General features: G+C 35.4%; 1 protein-coding gene across 3 annotated transcripts; it reads right to left on the bottom strand.

Moving 5' to 3' along the window:
* Nucleotides 1-434: 434 nt before the first annotated feature.
* LOC131953436 (protein lifeguard 2) lies at nucleotides 435-25,255 on the bottom strand. Of its 3 annotated transcripts, XM_059316621.1 has the most exons (13): nucleotides 22,339-22,439; nucleotides 13,022-13,124; nucleotides 12,437-12,696; nucleotides 11,875-11,939; nucleotides 10,764-10,817; nucleotides 10,102-10,152; nucleotides 8,676-8,715; nucleotides 8,512-8,549; nucleotides 5,515-5,602; nucleotides 5,184-5,288; nucleotides 5,013-5,060; nucleotides 4,239-4,409; nucleotides 435-3,098 (listed from the first exon to the last, which is right to left on the bottom strand). In XM_059316621.1, exons 2-12 carry the CDS (start codon nucleotides 13,092-13,094, stop codon nucleotides 4,263-4,265), a joined length of 969 nt encoding a protein of 322 aa, XP_059172604.1. In that variant the 5' UTR covers nucleotides 13,095-13,124; nucleotides 22,339-22,439; the 3' UTR covers nucleotides 435-3,098; nucleotides 4,239-4,262. The 3 variants fall into 3 exon arrangements, with proteins under 3 accessions (XP_059172604.1, XP_059172603.1, XP_059172602.1); XM_059316620.1 differs by lacking the exon at nucleotides 22,339-22,439 and adding an exon at nucleotides 25,159-25,255 and having other exon boundaries at nucleotides 435-4,409; XM_059316619.1 differs by having other exon boundaries at nucleotides 435-4,409.
* Between the last annotated feature and the right edge of the window lie 1,364 nt (nucleotides 25,256-26,619).

Raw genomic sequence — 26,619 nt, 5'->3', positions numbered from 1 at the left:
CAATTATTTACCCTATTTTTTTTCATGACATATGCTAACAGATGACTCAACTTAAATAAATAATGCTGATACATTTAATTTTTGATTTAACGAAAACTTTTGTTAACACAAAAAGTAAAAACTTTTTTTTTTCAGCAATAACTTCTAAATAAAACTTATATTTAAATTCTTGTTGCCGGCTTATCATTTAGTTTTACTAGTTTAAACTAACAAATACTGAGGTGTATCACATACAGAGTTGCTTCCAGGCATCTCTTCGGGGGGGCTTAGCCCCCCCCCCCCCCCCCCCCCCCCCCCGAAAAAATTTTTACCGCCCCCCCCCCCGAACGAAATGAAATTTATATAGAAAATATATACTTTTAACAGTGTACGCCCCCCTGAAGAAAGTTTACCGCCCCCCCCCCCCCCCGAAGATTTCAAGTGCCCCCCCCCCCCGGAGAAAAAAGTCTGGAAGAAACACTGATCACATAAATAAGTAAAAAAATCTTTTTGGTGTTTGAATGTAAGGGCAGGGAGTGACTAAGGTATAGATAAGTTGAACAAACAAAAATATACATCACAACATTATATAACACATGCAAAGCAAAAGGAAAACAAGCAACCCTATGTGATACACTCCTTTAAGATTTCTAGCAAAGAATAAACTCATTTTAAAAAGTATATTTTATATTCAAGTTGGTATGCTAAACAAACCACTGCAAAAGAAAGCTTGTAACAACTGAAGCTAAAAGAGAACATACACGTCTAATCTCTCCACATGAACAATTCAGTGTGAATGCACCACATCACACAGGGGACATCACATGGCACACAATGGAATGCAGACTAATCAACAAAACAAACAATAATAAATTTGGCAGCTTAAATAAATGATGTGATATTTTGGTCTTTGAGATTTCATAAACGAAAAAATTAGATTGCGCCTTAGTTGTAAACTTTTTTAACAAAGGCACTGCGAAAAAAAAAGTGACATTACCTCATTGAAGATAAGGAGTGGTTGGAGTAATAAAATTAGGTAAGTATCAAAGCCATTGAGAAAATATCCTCATCAGTTATACAGCAGGTCTTTGATGAAATTCACTATGTGAGCACATTAAGTCTATGAATCCAGAAGTTGAGTGTGTGGTCAGACACACTGACCAGATACAGCAGACATGGCTTTATTGTATTCTGACACATGTAAACATTCAAGTGTGTCCTGACACATGTAAACTTTCAAGTGTGTCCTGACACATGTAAACTTTCAAGTGTGTCCTGACACATGTAAACTTTCAAGTGTGTCCTGACACATGTAAACTTTCAAGTGTGTCCTGACACATGTAAACTTTCAAGTGTGTCCTGACACATGTAAACTTTCAAGTGTGTCCTGACACATGTAAACTTTCAAGTGTGTCCTGACACATGTAAACTTTCAAGTGTGTCCTGACACATGTAAACTTTCAAGTGTGTCCCGACACATGTAAACTTTCAAGTGTGTCCTGACACATGTAAACTTTCAAGTGTGTCCAGACACATGTAAACTTTCAAGTGTGTCCTGACACATGTAAACTTTCAAGTGTGTCCTGACACATGTAAACTTTCAAGTGTGTCCAGACACATGTAAACTTTCAAGTGTGTCCTCACACATGTAAACTTTCAAGTGTGTCCTGACACATGTAAACTTTCAAGTGTGTCCTCACACATGTAAACTTTCAAGTGTGTCCTGACACATGTAAACTTTCAAGTGTGTCCTCACACATGTAAACTTTCAAGTGTGTCCTGACACATGTAAACTTTCAAGTGTGTCCTCACACATGTAAACTTTCAAGTGTGTCCTGACACATGTAAACTTTCAAGTGTGTCCTCACACATGTAAACTTTCAAGTGTGTCCTGACACATGTAAACTTTCAAGTGTGTCCTGACACATGTAAACTTTCAAGTGTGTCCTGACGCTTGTAAACTTTCAAGTGTGTCCTCACACATGTAAACTTTCAAGTGTGTCCTGACACATGTAAACTTTCAAGTGTGTCCTGACACATGTAAACTTTCAAGTGTGTCCTGACGCTTGTAAACTTTCAAGTGTGTCCTCACACATGTAAACTTTCAAGTGTGTCCTGACACATGTAAACTTTCAAGTGTGTCCTGACACATGTAAACTTTCAAGTGTGTCCTGACACATGTAAACTTTCAAGTGTGTCCTGACACATGTAAACTTTCAAGTGTGTGCAGGTTTTTAATTAAGTCCTGACTGGTCAACTGACTTACATACCAATGAAACCTCCAGTTAATTTCTCTAAATAGTAAATTTCATCTCTCCAGTGATGGTTACTTTACACATAAACAAAACAAAAATTACTGTACCCATGAAATATTAATTTCTCTGACACATGCTAATTACATTTTTTAAAATATAATATTTTTTTATATACATAACTGATTGGTTAAAATGTATGCAGCACATTGCAATTACTAGATTTAAAACCAGTTACCTGAAAGCCAGTTCAAATTTACAGGCAAAATAGAGTGGGCGATTACAGAAAAAGAAGCCTTTAAATATTTCCTAGCAAAGAGGCTTGGCTAATAGAAGCAAGTCAGAAATCAGGTGTTTATTAGAAATGTATGTATTCTAGTTGTATAGAAGAAAACTTAAATTAAAAAAATCAATTATGAACAATAAATGCACTGTATACTGATCAATTCAACACAGTATTTATAACATACAACATTCATTTACAAGTAACGCTGAGATAGAAGACAACAGGGGAGAGAACTGTAAAGGGAGTTAATATTTCATAGTATGTAGTTTAATACAACATTAACTGGAGTCTGTAGATAAAAAAAACATCAATTATTTAATAGGGTATATTTTTTAAAACAGACACGTGCTAATAGTATGACACCAAATATCACATCATTTAAAGAGTGAATGCAAGTTATTTGAAAATCATATTTGAAAGATAGCAATTGCAGTAAAGTGAAAAAACTGCCTGTTTCATTAAAAAAACTTGATCCACATTTTAACTATACACCTATGGTACTTAGTGTTGACAGGTGACTCATTTCATTTTGCAAAGGAGGAAAAACTCCGCTTGCTTGACTTATCCTTCCTTACAGTACTCTAATAAAAAAAAACATTTCAACAGAGATAAATATTACAATAGGTTTAACATTCTACAGTCACAAAAATCTGGCACATAAGGTTTGAGAAATTTTCACATTAAAATTAAGCGTATAACAAGAATAATTCTATTGCCTTGTACAATTTTTCTTTAAAAATTGTTTGTGCTTGTACAGATTTATTTATATAATTTTTAAAAATGGTGTAAAATTTGATAAAACATTTGACAATATTAAATGAACAGAAAATCAGCATTTAGACGTACTATTAGCTTTTCTACTACCCTCATCGACTGCCAATATTTAAACTTACAGGCAAAAAACTGCGGCAGACAAATTATCTAGTGTGTGCTTAATTAAGGTAGGTAATATAACCAACAGAAGAACATTAAGCTTACATAGTAGGCTATAGACTGTCTTAACATTAAATGCTCAATAACAACAAATGTAAGCTACATATACAGAATGTCTTAACTAACATCCAGATGTCAGAACATAATATAATGTCTTAACAAACATCCAAATGTCAGCTATATAGACTGACATTGTTTTCTTTATAACAAATCCATTTATTTCATGAAAAGAGTGAAAAAAAACAACATTTAACATCACATTTTAGATAATTGAACAGTTTAGAAAATTGATCCTTCTAATGAGGAATGGTAGGTATATATTTAGACAATTTACCATTAAGAGGGTTTAAGTATAAATATTTGGACTGTTAAATAAATGTAATGTGTGAATGTTTGTTGTTTTCCATCCTAAGAATGTGTTTTGATGTATCAAAGCTGCAGCTTAAAGAAAATGAAATGCAATATTTTTTTTTTAAAAAGTACTTTTTTCTTTTGTAAACATGGTAATTAAGGGATGGGATGCATTATCATTTAAAAAAAACATAATAAAAAATAATTACAAAAAAAAACCGACAGTATAATTATTTGACACTAAGGCTATTGGATAAACTTTGCTGCTTACAATCAAATAAGAAAACAGAGCTCTTCAGGATCACAAGACAGATTCCAACCAATCACAAAAAAAGGAAACAACTTCCTGTTTTCACACAACAATGACAATCTTTGTCAGTACTGAAATGTACATCAACTTCCTGACAAAAAACCTCTTCAGCCAAATAACAGGATACCTTAAGCTGTGATGATCCAGTCATCTATTTACTGTTTCCCATAAAGCCGAGGATGATGATAAAGATGTAGACGATGTCGATGTACAGCTGCAGGGCTCCGTAGATGTATTCCTCGGCGGAGAGTTCGTATTTACGTCCACCCATCACCTGCTGTGTGTCGTATATCAGGAACTGAAACAACACAAAAACAATTACGGCTTTAGAACAACAAAAATGTACACAGCTCAATAGCTCTTTAGGGGACAGAGTGGTCTAGCAGTAGAGAGCTGGACTGCTAATCTGTAAGTCTCGTCTTCGAATCCTGGTTCAAGTCAGTAAACTCATGTTAGGGAAAGTAAAGGTGGCTGGGCATAGTGCTGACCACACTATCTCTTCAGATGCTGAGGCCACAGAAACAAGTGAACTCTAATTCACTTGCCCTATAGACCGTCAGGCTTAAAAGGGAACTTTACTTTTTTACAATAGCTCTTTAAGTCATAGCCTCACAAATTAGGCATTGAGCTGACCACACAGTCTACCTGACAATAACAGGAGAACTCTGTGTTATCTGCCCCAATGACCATCAGGGTAAAAAGGAATTTTATTTTATATATTTAACTGCAGAATATATGCCATAATATATTTAACTGCAAAATATATACCATGATATATTTAATTGCAGAATAAAATACCATAATATATTTAACCCTGGAATATTTTCCAATATTATATTTAACTGCAGAATGTATACCATAAATTTTTTGAAATTAAACAATATTAAAAAAAGAAACCCACCAATCCAAAAACAAGTGCAGCTAACCCTCCATACACACAGTTCATGATCTGAAATAAAAAGAATGAAAATTTAAGTGGTGTGAGGACCAATGACTATGTGCCCATATCCACATTATCAATAGTAAAATGCTCAGGGATATTCAAAGAACACAAGCTAATCAAAGAACCTACATGACTATAACCCCAGGCATAGTAGGTGATCAAGCAGGCCCAACCAAAGAAGAAGAGAACCATGACAAGTGCAAACAGCAATCCACTGCACATTGTGAAATCAATCTGGAAAAACAAAACAATTCTTGTATGAAATAGTTCAATATTGATAGATACTAAGAAAAAAATGTATAATTAGTCATTTATTTTTGACAAAATACATAAATACTAAATTATACTTGATATAACACATGAAAAGAAGTCAAATACATATAGGCTTCATAACGCACTAGACTAAAAATAGACACGACACATACTACTCTATGACACGCAAACACCTGGTTAACCATACCTTGGTCTGGATGGCAAATAGTGAGATGGCCAGACATACAGCAGCAGTGATCCCTGCAGCCATCAGTACAATGCCAGTATCATGGAAACTACAGGAGGTTAAAAGAAACATTAACATCAGTACAATATCATGGAAACTACAGGAGGTTAAAGTTTACATCAGTACAATACCAGTATCATGGAAACTAGAGGGGGTTAAAGTTTACATCAGTACAATACCAGTATCATGGAAACTAGAGGAAGTTGAAGTTTACATCAGTACAATACCAGTATCATGGAAACTAGAGGGGGTTAAAGTTTACATCAGTACAATACCAGTATCATGGAAACTACAGGAGGTTAAAGTTTACATCAGTACAATACCAGTATCATGGAAACTAGAGGGGGTTAAAGTTTACATCAGTACAATACCAGTATCATGGAAACTACAGGAGGTTAAAGTTTACATCAGTACAATACCAGTATCATGGAAACTAGAGGGGGTTAAAGTTTACATCAGTACAATACCAGTATCATGGAAACTAGAGGGGGTTAAAGTTTACATCAGTACAATATCATGGAAACTACAGGAAGTTAAAGTTTACATCAGTACAATACCAGTATCATGGAAACTAGAGGGGGTTAAAGTTTACATCAGTACAATACCAGTATCATGGAAACTACAGGAGGTTAAAGTTTACATCAGTACAATACCAGTATCATGGAAACTAGAGGGGGTTAAAGTTTACATCAGTACAATACCAGTATCATGGAAACTAGAGGGGGTTAAAGTTTACATCAGTACAATACCAGTATCATGGAAACTACAGGAAGTTAAAGTTTACATCAGTACAATATCATGGAAACTACAGGAGGTTAAAGTTTACATCAGTACAATACCAGTATCATGGAAACTAGAGGGGGTTAAAGTTTACATCAGTACAATACCAGTATCATGGAAACTAGAGGGGGTTAAAGTTTACATCAGTACAATACCAGTATCATGGAAACTACAGGAAGTTAAAGTTTACATCAGTACAATATCATGGAAACTACAGGAGGTTAAAGTTTACATCAGTACAATACCAGTATCATGGAAACTAGAGGGGGTTAAAGTTTACATCAGTACAATACCAGTATCATGGAAACTACAGGAAGTTAAAGTTTACATCAGTACAATACCAATATCATGGAAACTACAGGAGGTTAAAGTTTACATCAGTACAATACCAGTATCATGGAAACTAGAGGGGGTTAAAGTTTACATCAGTACAATACCAGTATCATGGAAACTACAGGAAGTTAAAGTTTACATCAGTACAATACCAGTATCATGGAAACTAGAGGAAGTTAAAGTTTACATCAGTACAATACCAGTATCATGGAAACTACAGGAAGTTAAAGTTTACATCAGTACAATACCAGTATCATGGAAACTAGAGGAAGTTAAAGTTTACATCAGTACAATACCAGTATCATGGAAACTAGAGGAAGTTAAAGTTTACATCAGTACAATACCAGTATCATGGAAACTAGAGGGGGTTAAAGTTTACATCAGTACAATACCAGTATCATGGAAACTACAGGAAGTTAAAGTTTACATCAGTACAATACCAGTATCATGGAAACTACAGGAAGTTAAAGTTTACATCAGTACAATACTAGTATCATGGAAACTAGAGGGGGTTAAAGTTTACATCAGTACAATACCAGTATCATGGAAACTACAGGAAGTTAAAGTTTACATCAGTACAATACCAGTATCATGGAAACTAGAGGAAGTTAAAGTTTACATCAGTACAATACCAGTATCATGGAAACTAGAGGAAGTTAAAGTTTACATCAGTACAATACCAGTATCATGGAAACTAGAGGGGGTTAAAGTTTACATCAGTACAATACCAGTATCATGGAAACTACAGGAAGTTAAAGTTTACATCAGTACAATACCAGTATCATGGAAACTACAGGAAGTTAAAGTTTACATCAGTACAATACCAGTATCATGGAAACTAGAGGGGGTTAAAGTTTACATCAGTACAATACCAGTATCATGGAAACTACAGGAGGTTAAAGTTTACATCAGTACAATACCAATATCATGGAAGTTTACATCAGTACAATACCAGTATCATGGAAACTAGAGGGGGTTAAAGTTTACATCAGTACAATACCAGTATCATGGAAACTAGAGGAAGTTAAAGTTTACATCAGTACAATACCAGTATCATGGAAACTAGAGGAAGTTAAAGTTTACATCAGTACAATACCAGTATCATGGAAACTAGAGGGGGTTAAAGTTTACATCAGTACAATACCAGTATCATGGAAACTAGAGGGGGTTAAAGTTTACATCAGTACAATACCAGTATCATGGAAACTAGAGGAAGTTGAAGTTTACATCAGTACAATACCAGTATCATGGAAACTACAGGAGGTTAAAGTTTACATCAGTACAATACCAGTATCATGGAAACTAGAGGAAGTTAAAGTTTACATCAGTACAATACCAGTATCATGGAAACTACAGGAAGTTAAAGTTTACATCAGTACAATACCAGTATCATGGAAACTACAGGAGGTTAAAGGAAGCATTAAGCAATGGAACAATACAATCATTTTAATTTATTTTAAAAATTGGACTAAATGTGTAAATTCTAAGATTACTATACAAAATAAAAAAAAAACAACTGATGAACTTAAAATGGCGACCAGTGTTATATGAATACAGCGAGATCTTAACATGGATAGACAGACTTGATGCCAACCAGTTATAGACAGATACCTTTAGTCAGACAAAAGTCTGCTGGGTTTATGCTGTCCACACAATATATTATTAAACTGTTGCCATGGTAACAAACTCTACTTGGTCTGCCCTGATGGTACCCAGATCAGAGAAACTGGATTTATTTAAATTTAACTTCAAAACATCCAGGTATAAAAACATCAGTCTTAATGTAGAAGTACTGATGACACCAATATATTTCTATTAGAGATTTTAAATTACACATGAACTAACCTGCTAATGGTGGCAGTCAAGTAGGAAAAAGCCAGCGTCTGAAAAGTAAATAGTTATCATGATGAACATTATTTGAAATAACTAATTTAATTGTTAACTTGTAAAATGAAAACAACATAAAACAAAATTAGAAACTACACAAACTGAAAACATTAGAAACTTACAAAGAGCCCTAGGCAGATGAAATTTCCAGGATAATTTTTCCTTAAAAAAAAAGGAATCAACTCAAATTTAATTAAACATTTCAATATGAACAATATATTAATTACCTTTTACAGCCCCTAGCACTAACTTATCAATGTTCCTTCTCTCACCCTTTGTTAAATTCAAATTTTGTATTAGCTTACCCCCTTGCTGATCACAGGGTTACTAATTATAAACGCTATAAGAAGTTGTGAGAGCTGACTACAGTGCCAATTTTTAAATAAAAAATTTCTAACATTTTAAAATAGCTTGAAATCAAAACTTTTTTACAAGAATGCATCATTGTCTAGTCATGCTGGTTGAATGTAACATTTTAGGCACATTTTCTACAAAATCATAAGTTTGACTAGACTTAGATAATTTAGTAAAGTAAGTAAAGTTCCCTTTCAAACCTGACGGTCTATAGGGCAAGTGAAGTAGAGTTCACTTGTTTCTGTGACCTCGGCATATGAAGAGATAGTGTGGTCAGCACTATGCCCAGCCGCCTTTACTTTCCTAACTTGAGTTAGGTACACTTCAGAGTTGGGTGGGACTCAGGACCGGTCTACTGACTTGAACCAGGATTCGAACTCAAGACAGATAATTTACTAGGCATTAAATTTTCAGTATTTAACTGAATGGGGTCTCTTTATATCTAGGTGTCAATATAACTTAAAAAACAGCCTGGCTGGGTATACTTGACACAGCTAGTGCTACTTATATGAATGTAGATGCTGAGCACAATAAGATATTTATTGTTGCTAATTAATTCTGGTAGCACATTTAATTCACACATTTCCTACACCATCGCCCTATTGAATTTCTTTAGTTGTTCCAATAAAAATACAGTATTTTGTTTACCCCAACAATATTTGTGTACATAGCAAAATAATCTCAGATAGAAAATAATGTGGTGGGGGAATAGTTATCAAAAGTAGGTGGGGGCTGTAAGGTTAAATTTAAAACATGAAAACTATTTGCCTTTTAAGAAATATAATTTTTTAGTACTGCCTAAATTTATTTGAAAAAAATAATTTTTAAGTATTAAGAAAACACAATATAATTTAATAACCAAATCTTGTCTGCTTTATATTGGCTGATGTTTGGAAAGTTTAAAAATCAAGGAATTATATAAAACTTAAATGTTTCAGCCTACCCTCAAAAAATAAAAAGTAATAACGTTTTCATTCTTCTTTTGTCTTATATTTATAACTAAGTTGGTGTTATCTGTACAATTATATTTTTGGCATCTATGGTCATTAAATAGAAAACTACTATTGGGTATGAATTAGTTCTGATTAACAAATATTGCAATAACTCAGCCATTCAATATGAATTTGATCAATGAATGAAATCTATATAGGAAACCTGTACAGTAGAGCAAACTGTGTCGTACTGATGACTCACCTCACACTTGGGCAGCAGATCAAAACAAAGTACAGCACCAGGAAGAGAACACTGCAAGACACAGAGAACATTGATTTTCTGGTAACCATAGCGACACACTTGACAACATCAAAGAAACAGACATTTAAATCTCAAACTGGTAACCATAGCAACACACTTGACAACATCAAAGAAAAAAAACATTTAAATCTCAAACTGTTGACTATAGTAGCACACTTTACAACATAACAGAAACATACAATTTAATAAATCTCAAAGTGGTAACCATAGCGACACACTTTACATCACAGAAACATACAATTTAATCTCTAACTGGTGACCATAGCGACACACTTTACAACATCACAGAAACATACAATTAAATATATTTCTGATCCAGATGCTACTAGGTTGAGGAGATAAGCTAGAACAATGAACCCCACAACTTCTTATACAATTATCATACACCATTCAAGGCCTTCCAAACCTTATCTATGTCTGATGTAACAAAGATGAATTTAATTTCAAGAAATTGTATAAATGAATACAATTTATTTCAGTAAGGAAAAACAACACTAAATTAAGAAGTAACTAAGTGGCATTGAATGTTCTACACTAAACCAGAAAGTTTTATCTGAAAAGTAAACGAATAGGATGCATACAAATCTCAATGCTCTACTTACTATGCACAGATGTAGAACCACATGTTATTTTGTACCCATTTTTTTATTGGCTCACTGTGGATAAAATATTATTGTAATTATTAAACTTTGAAAATATTAAAAGTGTACATTTTAAATTTGGGCAATGAATAGCATTTTTTGTTTATGTATAAATTATAGTGTATACATTGGTTTTAAATATTTTTTTTCCCTTGAGAAATATATAGAGGCCTAAGCAGGTACACAAATGTAAACAGACAAATGTATTTACACAAATAACAAATATAAATAGACAAATGCACTTACACAAATATAAAGACACAAATGTACACACAAATATAAATAGACAAATGCACACACAAATATAAATAGACAAATGCACTTACACAAATGTAAAAAGACAAATGCACTTACACAAATGTAAAAAGACAAATGTACTTACATAAATATAAAAAGACAAATGTACTTACACAAATATAAAGAGACAAATCCATGTTCACAAATATAAATAGAAAAATGCACTTACACAATAAAGAGAGACAAAAGTACTTACACAAATATAAATAGACTTACACAAATATAAATAGACAAATGTACTTACACAAATATAAATAGACAAATGTACTTACACAAATATAAATAGACAAATGAAGAGTTTATTTTCAAAATGCAATATATCCAAAATTTTAGTTTTGAGAAAATCGCATTTTTCTCCTACACAAAGCTATTGTACAATATGCTAAAACTGTTTTTCAAAAATAGAAATAAAATGAAAATTTTGCGCGGTGAAGATTAAAATTAAGTTTTCCTAATAGTAATTGAGTAGCTTTACAATATGGGCACGGTATCTCATTTTTTTTTCAAAAATGGCGCTTACCGCGTTTTGAAAATAAACTCTTCAAATGTACTTACACAAATATAAATAGACAAATGTACTTACACAAATATAAATAGACAAATGTACTTACACAAATATAAATAGACAAATGTACTTACACAAATATAAATAGACAAATGTACTTACACAAATATAAATAGACAAATGTACTTACACAAATATAAATGTATTTACACAAATATAAATGTACTTACACAAATATAAATGTACTTACACAAATATAAATGTACTTACACAAATATAAATAGACAAATGAAGCCAAAGGTAACCAACAGCTGAGTGAACAGGATGAGATAAACCTGAAGATTTTAAAGTAGAAAAATAATACTCATGTGTTAAGTGTAAAAATTTAAGGTCAGATTCAATCAACTTTAAATTATTTTCTTGCACCATTATTCAGTTTGTTAAAACAACACAATAACACAATATCAGCACACAAAACCCAATAAAATGCTTGACCTTATTTAAATATTTTCTAAAGATTAAAAAAAAAATCAAAAGCACTTGTGTTAAATGAAATTCATACACAACAAGAACAAGACTACTTTTTTACCTCTTCCCCGGTGACAACAAACCTACACTGAAACGTCACATTCTTGCGTACCGCGTCACCATCCAATGCGTTCATTATCTTTCGCACTAATATTCGTTTGCACTAACATTCCCTCTTTGAACACACATCATAACAGTATCCAAACAATAAAGCTGACCATCACCTTTACAACACTATCAGAAAAAAACTTGGTATGATAATATTTCACCCTGTAACTATTTTACATATACTTTATAAACCTACCTTCCGAATAAATCCCCTGCGTATAGCTTTGTCAGAAAACGCAGAAGAGAAACCATCGGATGCTTTGGGTACAGCTAGTGCAGCTTCTCCGCTACCATCCGGGTGGTTGTACGCAGCCGGCTGATTAAACCCGTCATTGTACATAGGCTGGTTGTAACCTTGGTTGTAGGGATCATGCTGGGCAAAGCCAATGCCTGGCTGTTGTGGGTAAGTGGCATTTGCAGATGGGTATGCTGCGCCCGCAGGTGGGTAGGAAGCACCTGAAATTTACATGTATTAACACAGGCAAAATTAACATTAACAATGGATGTTATTTAAAAAAAATGTTTCGTTGTTGTTTACAATATTAATAAAATAATGTCGAATGTTATAATCATACAATTAAAGAATCCTTTAATATATTAATGATAACAATAATAAAACTAATAAAAATAATGTGATCTTTTATAACAAATAATAAAATGTTACATATAAATAAATATATTTAGCATAGTATAATTATTATATTTATTTTGTAATCAGCTGAAATACTCTATTTACTTAATAAAAAAAGTGTAAACAATAGACAATGTAAATACAATGTACCTGGCCCTTCATTTTTGTTGGGCCCAGTAGGATAACCCATGGCCATTCCATAACTTGGGGGCTGGTTAGACATTCTTAAGGCGAGTTAGTTGAATAATGAGCACTGAAAGGTAATGAAAATATATATTTAAAAAATTTGAACAATCAACATTCATTTGGTAGAAATGTGCACTTATAGAATTAATGATGAAGTATCAACATATTTTGTATGTAGAAATGCCCATTAATAGAATTTAACCTATCAACACACATTTAAAGCCTGTATTAAAAAAAAAATGAATACATATTGGAAATCATCTCAATATATAAGGCAATCTTCTGCATGATGTATTGTGAATATACCTGATATGTAGATCGCCAATAATAACACATAAAACCCTCATCAGAAGTGTGATTACTTAAAAATCTATTTCTCTCAAAGAGCTGTACCAACAAGCCAACAACTGTTTACGGGGATATGCGCGGGAAAAAATCATAAAATTTCTTGTTTTTCGTCATGATGGGTTTCTTGCACTTTTGGATACTTTGTCCATTTTTGTATAAAGAAAATAATAATTTTAAAGAGAAAAAAAATATTTTATGTGTTTGAATTACGATTTTTATGACCCTATTAATTAAAAAATAATCAATTTTTCCCAATCTTACAAGCTCTCTATGAAAAGTTTTATATCCGTCATTATATTGTATTTAACATCATTGGAAAGCTGGATTTCTCATGTATTTAATAAACTTAATTTCCTACATCTCAGAAACACCTAAAACTTACAATCGGCTTTACAGTTTACACAGATATAGTACTTTCCTGACCTAGTTTTCGTTACTTTTGGCTGTTTTTCTCAGTTCGCAGGTTTTTAACACTAAAAAGCCTACTACTTTTTTATTTATGAAACAATTCCAACCATATTTTCAGTAAATGTTCTTGATGCGAAAATACAACTTTTGTCACGAGGGAATTGTGATTGCTTTCATAGAAAAAAAGTTTTTGGTAATTAATATGCACATTTTGAAACTTTTGAACACTAAAAAGGGTACGATTTTTTAGACCTTGTAAAATTCTTACTAGTAATTATTTCAAATAGTTGTCGTGACAAAAGTTTTAATATATACTGAAATATAAGCAGTTTAAATTTGATTGCTATAGGTGCATAAATAAAAAAGCCTTAGTATTTTTAAAAGTACTGAAAAATTCACAATGGCGGAGGTTTTTTGGGTTTCCATGACAACCAAAATTGTTTTCGACCTTTTTTTTTGCTGTTTAATACTTACTTTTATATGCCAAATATGATAAAAGTATTCAAAATGCTTTAGATCTTAAACTGTAAAAAATAGAAAAAAACATAGCATATCCCCTTAAGTAATTTATGATCAAATATAATAAAGGCATATACCAGAAAAATATGAAACAAACTTTATGATTCTATTTGCCAAGTGGAGAAGGCCTAAGTATTGTTAACAGCGAAATCCATTAAATATTAAACATGGAACATTCTTATCCAAAGCCATAAAGGTGTTACAATAGGTAATCTTTAATCTATCATTTTAGCGTAATCAATTCGGCTGCAGTAGTAATGTGCAGGAGAGGTAACTGATGAATATATTTGTTTAAATAAGTATAGTTAAGTCAAATTTTACAATATATAACAGATAATTGATTTACAATAACAATACATAAAACAAACAATTTAAAATATCATGAAACTAACTTTAAACAGGGGCGGAACTACAGTGCCGCCAGACCCCGCAATGCGGGGGGGCCCAGACCAATTGGGGGCCCAAAAATCCTGGCTAAATTATTTAAAAAAAAAAAAATTAGGTGGAGGTCGAGTTATCTTTCTTTTACAGTTACAAACAAACACGATAGTCGGCAAACGTCTTTGAGAAAAATGCACTGACTATAGCTCGAGAGATCGCCAGACATATAGACAACTTTAAAGACGAAGCATCTGAAATTTGACTGTGCCGGTACGCTTTGAAATCGGGCTGGGGAAATGTTGCGGCGAGGCGACTATCCTGGTCTTCTAGACCAGGGGTCTCCAAACTACGGCCCGCGGGCCGGATGCGGCCCGCGAGGTCCTCTCATCCGGCCCGCGGAGATCTTTGTATCCAAAGAAAAAATTGTTTGTTGGAGGTGGCTGAGGAACTTAGCCCAGAAAATTCAAAACAATTTGGAAATGTAGCTTTAGGTGTAAATAGCATTGCCCGACAATGCAGACATTGGTGAAAACATTGTGACTCCAACATTCTACAACCAATGCTCCTACACTGTATTATCCACCAGCGAGATTTGTGTGCTTAATCTGTTGACACAAGAAGTGTACTGAATCCTGTGGTGAAGATGGTGAATTTTAATAGGCCACATGGGCTTAACCATAGATATTTACCAACACACAGCAGTTAGATGGCTAAGTTACGATAAAGTTCTGAGCTAGTTTTTAAGTTAAGAAAAGAAATAGGTGACTTCCTGCAAAGTAAAGGCAAGCCACAGCCATTAATGCCTGATGAAGAGTGGGTATAGAAATTAGCCTCTGCTGCAGACAAAACTAGTCATTTGAATTGTTTTAACCTTAAACTACAAGAGAGGGAAATGTAGTTTCTCATCTATACACCCACCTAAAAAACTTCAGATCCAAATTTATCTGTTTTTGGAACAAATACAGGCCAGCAACTTAACGCACTTTCAGCAGTGCAAAGACCTCATGCTGCATTTTTAATAGCGGTTTTCTGACTTGGATTCTAAGGCAGAAGAAGTGAGACTGTTTCAGAACCCATTTGATGCAAATGTGGCCTGTTGCAAAGATGAACTGCAGCTGGAGATCATTAGAGACCCGTTCACAGAAGGGCGGATGTGTTTTTATAAGTTTTTGCCCAAGGAAGACTTTCCTAATATTTAAAGTTCTGCATCATAAGTACCTTTTAAATTTTGTAACAACATACCTGTGTGAACAAACATTTTCAAGACTGAAATACGCGAAGAATAATTTGAGAGCAAACTTGGTCCTAGAGTGTGTTGTCGTATATATTTCTATATATTTCTAAATATTTCTATATAAATTATATTTCGTTGTGGGGGGGGGGGGGGGGGGGGTAGACGTGCTTGGGGGGGGGGGGGGGGGGTCCACCACACTGAAAATATGCCTTGAAGAAATTCTGGCCCCCGAACTAATATTTGATAGTTAATGCGGCCCTCGGGCTGAAAAGTTTGGAGACCCCTGTTCTAGACGATCGGAAAAAGTCGGCACTATTGATGTAGATGTTTATCGGCGCTCTTGTCCCCTTCCCTTCCCAACTCTCTCCCCCCCTCCCCCCTACCCCTCACTTCTACCCCTCACCACACCCTTACTCTTACAATAAGATGTAATGCATAGATTAACGAACCGTCTATGAACTGTAAACTGACCACTTCTGCACATTTTGTTAAAGACACTAGTCAGTAGTTGTTCATTTACCTGATGAACAGGGGCGGAACTACAGTCCCGCCAGACCCCGCAATGCGCGGGGGGGGGGGGAGGCCGTTTAGGGGCCCACGGCTGACCAAAATTATTTTTTTTTAATTTTGAATTTAATTTTTGCCTTAATATTTGGTTTGTAAAAGAAAAACACTGTAGCTGCGGTACGATTATCTTTATTTTACAGTCACTATACCACGCTCTTCCGCAAAAGATAAAATCCATTACACAAACTACAGTGTAAAATATAGGCAACTCTTCAAATTTTGAATGACTTCTTTGACTCGTTGCCCCCCCCCCCCCTCCCTTTGATAGCTAAATAGAGGACACGTAACTGTTTGACTGATCCTCCAAAGTATACTGTGGCGGATGGGGCAGGGAATGGGGACCAAAAAGGGGGTTAAAAAATTGTCGACAAATTCTTTACATATTTAAAACAGTTATTTATAGTTGTATTTTTTAACCATCGTCAAGGCCGAGTTCTATTTCCCTACAATCAAACACACGCTGTCGCCGGCAAAATTCTTTTTAAAAAAACAACAAAGTCCATAGCACGAAAAGCCGCTACATATGAAGTGGGCTTGCAATACTTTCATGATGCGCTGTTCTTATTTGCGGCATTGGTAGGGGACCCGAAATCCATTGTACATTTTTCAATGTTAATATGTGTTTGTGATAGTGGTTGAATTTGTATCCTGTACTATCTTGTATCGTACAAATAATTTTAAAAAAATTATATAATACTAGAAACTTCAGTTTTATATACGTTTACTTGTTTTTGATTTTACAAGAAATATAGTAAACTTTTAAGGCCTATACTTCAAATTATCTCCCCTGCGTAAGTTTTACAATGGGCGATGCTGACATACATAGATCAAGGCGTTTTGTTGTCCCTTTCAAGTTTTTTCCCGAGCCGACCCCTATCCCATCCCTCTTTCTCAACCTCACAAGTATCGAGGAGATAAATGTATCGTTTATGAACTACTTCCTAATCGTACGATTCACCACTTCAGCACATTTTGTCAGACACTAGACAGCACTAGATCTAGTCAACACATATTAATTTACTTTCATAGTATTAGGCACATCTAATTCACAAAACAGGACAGGTAAGATTATTTTTTATATAATTATTTAGAAATTAATTAGAACGTTTAGAATTAATTGAACATTATTAATAGTCATTGAGGTGGGGGTGTGTGAGGGTCAGGCTTTTTGTTAATCCCCCCCTCCCCTAAATCAGAAGGTTATCCAACGCGTGACCTGGCCACATACAGCTGTACATGTGAAAAACATTTTTCTCTCTATTATTATTATGCATTACTGCATCATTCACCCAATCGCCATGAAAACTTGGGAAGCTGTTGAGTACAGCCCTGCAAAGGTTTCTGTCATAGGCCTAACATTTGTACATATCTGAGTGGGGACTCCTAACGGAAATATGTGATTTAGCGCCCCGTGATCCTGCATAAGCGGATGAGGTTACTACTTGAATACAACTGGCGTCAGTGTCATCCTGAGCGCATCACATATGAGCAAGTTGGCCCCCACAGACAGTCGTTTAAAAGTTCCCACAACACTAGGAATAAGTCTCGCTACTACACTCGATGACTAAATCTAATTAGGTGTCGCACCAATGTTTCTTCTAGGGTAGACTGTTTTCGGGGGAGGGGAGGGAGGGGAGCTCTGCCGGAAGAAACAATGTGTCACACCCATCACCCGTGCAGTAATGTAACCAGTAGCTCCAAGAGCCCCGTGACTCCCCTGACACCTGGGCCGTCGCCGAGGGATTTACAGCATGCCTTGACGTGTCTAGTTGGTAGCAGTGGCGTAGCGAGGTCGGGTGTCACCCGGTGCGGCACTTAATGGTGTCACCCCCCCAGAGGCATAGAGACCCTTCCCAGGGACAAACTTTCAAATTTTTGATTTGCACCCCCCCCCCCCTCAAACTTTCGATTTGCACCCCCCCCTCAAAATTTCGATTTGCACCCCCCCCCCCTCAAGTTTTTCTCTATATATTTTGCTATTTTTTGCCTTGGTGTCACCCCCTAAATGGTGTCACGCGGTGCAGTCCGCACCCCCCGCCCTCCCCTCGCTACGCCCCTGGTTGGTAGTGTGGACAAACCCGCGCCCTAAGATCCAAGAAATGAACTGCTGACATTGTTAACATTTAATTCAACTTCTGGAAAACAGGGCACACGGTTAGTAACGTTTTGATGAAAGCCTCAGTTTAGTTTGTTGGACTAGATTTAGAAAGGGGCCAGCTCTGTGTTGGAAAACCTCTGATTTATATATATATATATATATATATATATATATATATATATATATATATATATATATATATATAGGGACCCAAAAAAAATTCTTCGGGGGGGGGGGGGGGGGGGGGTTTCTAGTTCCGCCACTGATACACATGACGTTGTTGTGATTAGATTTAATTGAATTTTTTTTTTCAAAACCCGATCAGGCCAGAAATGAGTATCCTATGTTCGTATTGTGTGTTTATATATATATATATATATATATATATATATATATATATGGGGGGCCCAAAAAATTTTTTTGCGGGGTGGCCCATTTTTTCTAGTTCCGCCACTGACTTTAAACAAGGTGTTTGAGAAAAAAATTAGCAGATAAAAACAGCGGCCATCTTTCCAAATAAAATTTAGAGTAGTTTCCCTTGATACACATGTCTATTCGTATGTATATTGTGTTGATTTCGTAGTTTAATATACATATCTGTCTTGTTTAATAAAAGAAGGACAGAGGGTCGTCTTCTTATCTTTAATTTCAATTGAAATTAAGGCTATGCATGTATGTACATCCAAGATCTCAAAGACTTTTGGGAGGTCCAACATTTATTAAACCCTTTTGTACTGATTATCTTGTCAATTATTAGGTCGTCCATATTCCTCATAAATGACGTTGGACTCAAAATATGGGATGGGGTGAAATATATTTTTTTTAAATGATGAAGAATATATTCGTTTTTGTTAGAAATTGTGATTAAGGGTTGGGGTATAGTACAACTGCATTATGATATTAAATCATCATCTTGCTTTTAGTGATGATAGGGGGAAAGGGAATTCATCGGGAAAAGTATGACGTCATTTATGGGTGATCCATTTAAGCCTAGTTGTTTATTTTGTCATGTTTTTTTTTCTTTGCCTTCTGCTTTCATTAGTTTTTTATTTGTTCAGTAGTCGATGTTTACCCCTCCCCACCATACATTATTAATAAAACAAAAAAAAACACCCACTATATGGTGATATCTCCCTCTAGAAAAAAACTAGATCAACCTATAGTTCGTAGGAAAATAAGAATCTATCACTTATTCGTCTGTTAAAAAAAAAGAAATACGTCATTTTTTCTCAACCCCGCCGATTCATCCCCCACTAAGCACAACATCACATAGTTCGCGGCGCGCGTGACGTCATTTGTCATTAGGCTAATGTTAAAGAAAGAGATACCGCGTAATTAAAAAAAATCAAAACATGCACTATGGTGTTGAGACTTTAGCGACGTTTAGCCTGACGAATAGATCTAAATGACTTTAGTTCGGTAAATTATATTGGTGTTTAATTTATTACAGTGGCATGATGTTCTCCCTCTACTATACAAATTCACGTGCTTTTAATTTCTGCAACCTGCTGCCCTGAGACGTTCGGCTCTAAAAATGCCCGTGACACAACGGCTTCCGTAAATGCATTTAGTCTCCCGGTTCCACCTATAAACTTCGTCTGCCGATTAAGCTCCATGCGAAACTTGTGATTAATATGTGGACACGCTAGTGGTGGTGACAACAGGGACACCCCCCCCCCCCCCAAGCTCAGCTCTTAAAGGTGCTCCGCACTTCATAAAAGACAAAATTGATGTTCAGATATCGACGGACTCGGGCGTTTTGCCGACGGATGTATTCCTAATGCACCGTCTTAGATGCTGTCCACAGCTAGTACTATATTAAACTCAAGCCTATTCTGAGCTCTGGCTTTACATTAGCTGCTGTCGCAATAAGAGTTGATCTTTTGTTATGCCCCATGTCGCGAAACTTGCTGTTTTGTCCAATTTTACCTGCAAGCCAATAATTGTCTTGGACTCTTGTCGAATATCGTTGCCAGGAGCAACTTGGTTTGAGCCTTATTGTCAGAAGTTATTTCATTTGGAGTCAATATAGTGTGGCCTATTTTCGTCGGTAGGCATTTAGTGGCAGGCCCTTTTTTGGCTGGGATGATGTGCTGAGGTTGTTTAACACCTCTAAGGACAACAGGCTTGCAATAGTTATGATCATTTGTTGTGAGTAAAGGTATGCATGAAAACGAACGCTATATGTTCCTCATTTTCATTGAGCACAGCTTTATAAAAGTCTTCTATAATTGACGTCACGCACCCCCCCATCACCCCTTCATTATAGGTCATATATTGCGGTCCTGCGTAAGTTGACGTCACATTAGCATAGCATATGTGACATCGTTTATGGACAACCCCATATCACTCATTTTGGGTATTCGGTATTCAAAATGTATATTGGAGGTTAGGACTTGACATCTACAATAAATGACATCACGCACTTAAGGGGTGGAGTGACTGGTTTTGAGACGACGTTTTACGTGGGAAGTGGGAGGGGTAAGAAACGTTAAACGTTATGTATATACATACGTTTAATACAAAAATACTGAAAAAATTATTTTTCGTTAGAATTATGGCTTGACTTTTTAACAGGCAGGGCAAAAAGGTAATTTTCGACATTACGACTATTTCGTTACGGCGAAAATGGGGGGGGGGGGGGGTTAAGGTGAAGAGAGGTCAAAAAACGTGACGTCATTTATGGTTAAATCACTAATTAAAGCAAAAAAACATGAAAATATGAAATAAAAAAGCAAACAAACGATAACAATTAACTCAAACTAATAAACTAATAGTTAATTAAACATTAGATTAACTTAGATCTAGTATTAGTAGCTCTACAAAAATCGGAACTTCATTAATTCCTTAATTTTGCATCTCATAATAATAATTCTAGAACTGATGATGTTTATTGTCAGTCAATTAAATTATTTAAAGAACAGAAATTTAAAAAAAAAGCATTCTCTGTATTTAAAAACAAGACAATCGCATTCACTAGCAAACAGCAATACATTTTCATACAAATAGAAATTAAGGGGAAATGACTCAAAATAATACTTTTTTAAGATGGCCGCTGTTTTTGATAGCAAATTTAGTATCTGGAACATCCTTGTTAAACGTTAATTTCATGATATTTTTATTGATTTAACCTTAAATTATGGTTTAATATTCAATTAAGCCATATTCATTAGTTACCTTATCCCTACATTACTACACCAACCGAATTGATTACGCTAAAACGATAGATTACCGTTACAATATCATTATCAGCAGCATCTTGAAATAATATTATAATATTTAATAATAGGGCCTTTTGTAAATTGTAGGCCCTAATTTTAAATATCTTTTTTGTGTGTTGATTTAATAATGCAAAATTATATTGAATCTTAATGGTGATACTTGAGAGATTAAGTAAAATAAATTTAAATAGTAAATAGCCCGAGGTCTCGCTTTTGGCCTATCCCTCTGTCATAATCTGGATTAGAACCGCCTTGGGCTTGAACTAGATTCTAGATCTAGCTCCCTGCCTAGCCTAGCAGCCTAGCAGTAGCACACTAACTCTAATAATAGTAATATACTATAATACTACTAGTAGATTCTCTAGGCCTAATCTATTGTTTTAAAAAAAAACAACCTCAAACTGTCTGCTAAAGTTTAGGGCTGAATTTACAAACAATCTAGATTTTCTAAATCTTGTGAAAATCTACTAGACTCTAGATCTATTTAAAACATAAATTAGCTTACATAAGCCAAAAAAACAGTGTAATCGTCGAAGAGACCACAGATTGATCTACCCGGATTGTTTAACCGGAAGAAAACAAGTTTAGCTATTTATAATCACTCCGCATTACTCAGAATAACAAGACTGCAGCGAATGGTTATTTCCCGGACACTGACAACTGACGTCATTCCCACCTTTGCAAAATTAACATCTATTCAGTGTTTCTTCCAGACTTTTTTCTCCGGGGGGGGGGGGGGCACTTGAAATTTTCGGGGGGGGGGGTATACTTTCTTCGGGGGGGGGGGGGGGCGGACACTGTTAAAAGTATATATTTTCTATATAAATTTTAAATTATATACATTTCATTTTCATTTCGTTTGGGGGGGGGGGGGGTGGTAAAAATTTTTCGGCGGGGCTACTAAGCCCCCCCCCCCCCCCCCCCCGAAGTCCGAAGAGATGCCTGGAAGAAACTCTGCATCTATTGTTAGGGCCCACTGTACGCTTTTAACTTGACGAAAGCATTAGATCTAGATCAAGACTAAATCTACTTAGATCTATATGAGAATGTTTAAAACCTTTGAGAATTGTATTGGTTCAAAAGCACATACTTACCAAAATAGAAAAACAAGTAATTAAAAAAAGTCTAGTGACAATTTTAGCGCAATTTCCTTGTGTTATCTAAAAATAGCTCTGTCGTAGCGTAAATCAAGAGCAGGGTTAGTAAAACCATTGGTTAGTTATTAAAACGTTTTTTTATTAATTTTTTTTCAGTATTTTACATGTTTTATTTACAATAGAGTAACATGACTAAAAACCATTGCGCGCCCAGCTACCGAACGTGACGTCGCAGCCATTGAACGTGATGGCGCAGCTATTGAACGTGATGACGCGTGTGGTGTGGTTGCATAAAATGCCTACTAATTCGGTCCAAATTTTAATTAATTCAAAAAAAAATTTTGTGACCAAACGAAAGGATATTTTTGAAAACTTTCTTCGGCAATATTGTTCTAAATTATGGCAGAAATCGATTGGTACATGTTTCAAGTCGCTAAGTGGTCTGGTTGCCGAGATATGGGCCAAAAACTGCATTTTTTTCGAGTTTTTGGCTTTTTTCGGGAAATCCATGAAAGAAACCCGGAATTTTTATGGCCTGTGTTCATCCTCGTAACTTGCTTAACATAATTGCTTTGGAACTAGTCCTCGATATTGCTTCGTTGAGGAGGAGATACGACTTAAAGCTGCGGACACACATCCATCCATCCATGATCCATCCATTCATCCATCCATTCATTCCCAGAAAAGACGAGTTAATAAACGCAATTCTCCAGAATGGAAATTGCGCTAAAAAAAAGGGGGAAAAAAGAGTGTGGACCTTTTGGCTTATATAATTAAGGAGCTGACCCGCGACGTAGCATAGGGGTCATCCATAAATTACGTCACGTTTTTTTGGACGATTTTTACCTCCCCCTCCCCTCCGTCACACGTCGTCACAAAAAGTCAGACCCCCCTAAAATGACGTCACACCTCAGCCTATAACCCCCCCCCCTCAAAATTGCAGTTGAATTTTTCTTAAAAAATCAAAATTTTTCCGAAATCTTGTCAGAACTATGTCAACAGATTATTTTCATCAATTCCTATTACAATTTATCAAAACCGTTTTCTAAAACGCGAAATAACGGCTAAAAATCGTTTTCTAACATTGCTTTTTAATAATGCAAAAAAGTGGCGTCACACCATCTGAACACCCCCCTCCTCCTCGTCACACACCATCACAAAATTACGGACCCCCCCCCTCTACGAGTGTGACGTCATTTATGGACGACACCATACCCCGCTATTTAGTTGTTTTATTTCCTATTTTTCAGTAATTCATAATTTGTGAATTCGACACTACCAATGCTGCGACGGAAAATATTCTGCTTTATAACACTATCAGTAGCTTCACCCCCCCCCCCTCCACGACCACGCGAAAGCAGCTGTCCGTGACGACAGTACTTTACAGGCGACAATTAAAAGATCAAACAGAACTTGTAATTACCTCCCCTTAGTTTCAAATCGTTTTAAACAATAATTTATCTGCCCCTAATAGTCGTCACTAATTCGACCTGGCACTACGATTGTAAACAGCTCTCCAGCTAGAATGTTGCAATCTGAGTTGAAAAATTGAAATTACTGAAGGCCTAAATGAAAATTTACATACATTTAAACAGAAATGGTACGCGTTGTAAATGTGATTCAGTACAAAGTTAAAACAAAATTATGTTCATTATGGAGTTGAAGTGTATAATCAAGATTGAAACATGCTTGCGGATGTGCGTATCTGCGCGGGAAGGCTACATGATATATAATATGCAGCATTTAAAGTCAAGAGTCTAATCAACCCAAATCACACAACGCTGTGCTAGTAATTTTAAAGCCTGTTTCAAGTGTGGTAATGCAGAGGCGTAGCGACCCTCACCGGCGCCCGGGGTAAACTTTATATTAGGCACCCCCCGCTTTTACACACACACACACACACACACAAACACACACACATATATATATATATATATATATATATATATATATATATATATATATATATATATATATATATATATATATATATATATATGTTACCGAGTGTATTGACAACGCCAACTGTTACCGAGTCTATTTACTTGTGGTGCCAAACGTTACCGAATGTATTTACTCGTGCTATCTTTGACCAGCACACAACATCGACCACAATACAGATACTCGGAAGTACAGGTTTACATTGATCTCTTTATTACATGAATCAATAGAAATGCTCCACATAACAATGCATCAATGTTCCACAAGAATACAATGAATCAACTGACCCCCACTGTCCTCACTAGTCCTCACATATCAGAATGCACGTGTCCATCGTTCCTATCCTCACAAACCACTACACGTCCTCACATATCAGTCTTCAACTGGGTTCTGCCGTTCTCTACCAGTCGTGCCGTCCTATTATATTCCACGTATTCGCAATACTTCCTATTCGTTGCATCAGACTATGAACTACGCAGCGGCTTTGTGTTCGTTATCAATCCACACCCTGTATCAGTTGCATCAGCCCAGTTTGGCCTTGATCGTGTCTTTAGTTGACAGACTGTATTGCGTTCTTATCGTCTCTAGTAACTACACTAGTTACATCTATACATATATATATATATATATATATATATATATATATATATATATATATATATATATATATATATATATATATATATATATATATATATATATATATAAATAAATATGCCTGATCTGAGTTAGAGGGTGGTTTGTAGCAAGCGCTAATTTGTTTATACCAGCCTTTAATGTTCTATTTTTGGAACGATCTCTGTTGTGATATGGTAAATAGTAGGAGTATAAGTTTGTTGGAATAAGGACATGCAAGTGAATTACAAGAGCAACTTATCAGAAACATTTATTGTACTCATTGGAATACGACATGGGTATTTCGTTGACTGGTTGACGGTATAACGAAACAAGCTAGAGGAAACAAACTGGAATCCAACGGATTTTAACAGCTCAAAGTCTTGGATTTATCAGATGTGCACAGCCTTCTAGCACACAGTCAACAACAAATGCAGAGCTAATTGTACTTATTGAAGAAGCAGTGATAACCTGTTTAATGATAGTGGCACTGCCCATAACGTTCTGATTAGAATCAGCAGCAATAAAACGCGTTTTAACACTTAAAGACAATGTGGAATTCAAATGCACAAAAAAAAAAAAAAATCAATCAGGATCTATAGCTAAATGTGAAGTCTCTTTTACTGTATGGTTTGGAGCTAGGTTACAGACAGTGAAGGATAAAATAACAGCCTGGAAAAAGTGGTGGTTAGGGCACAATATCAGTAAATAACATCACTAAGCAGATGCTGGTGTGAAGTCCACGGGGAAAGAGGAAGAAAAGACGACAAAAAAATGGGAATAAAATCGTTTGAAATCGAGATGGGGGAGGTTTGATTATTAGGGTTCTATCTTCATAAAAATCAAGCGAATAGACGAAGTGTTGGCTACGCCTATGCTCCTTAGGAAACTGAAACGAATAAAAAGAAGAAAATCAAAATAGCTTAGAGCAGTGGTTCTTAACCTGGGTTCGATCGAACCCAAGAGGTTCGGTATGTCAGTCTCAGAGCTTTGGCGGAGGTCAAGACACACATCCGACATGTGATTCACGATAAGATTGTGTCAATGTGGACGTTAAAACTATTAAGAAGCAGAGTTTCTTCAAAGCATCTCTTCGGGGGGGGGGGGGGGGGGGGGGGGGGAATAGGGGAGGC

Source organism: Physella acuta, unplaced genomic scaffold (assembly GCF_028476545.2).
Source record: "Physella acuta isolate Inbredline_101_S28 unplaced genomic scaffold, ASM2847654v3 ptg000922l, whole genome shotgun sequence".
NCBI classification, from domain to species: Eukaryota; Metazoa; Mollusca; class Gastropoda; family Physidae; genus Physella; species Physella acuta.
Note: the sequence above shows the minus strand (reverse complement) of the source record. Positions and strands in the feature narration are given on the sequence as shown.

What these genes read in the sequence shown, in the direction of transcription:
- LOC131953436 (XM_059316620.1), bottom strand. Translation starts at nt 13,094, where the DNA reads ATGTCTAACCAGCCCCCAAGTTATGGAATGGCCATGGGTTATCCTACT. An exon ending in CAACAAAAATGAAGGGCCAG is followed by an intron (nt 12,697 to 13,021) that starts GTACATTGTATT and finishes TGTAAATTTCAG; the next exon opens with GTGCTTCCTACCCACCTGCG. An exon ending in ATTTGTCTATTTATATTTGT is followed by an intron (nt 10,818 to 11,874) that starts GTAAGTACATTT and finishes TTTTATCCACAG; the next exon opens with TGAGCCAATAAAAAAATGGG.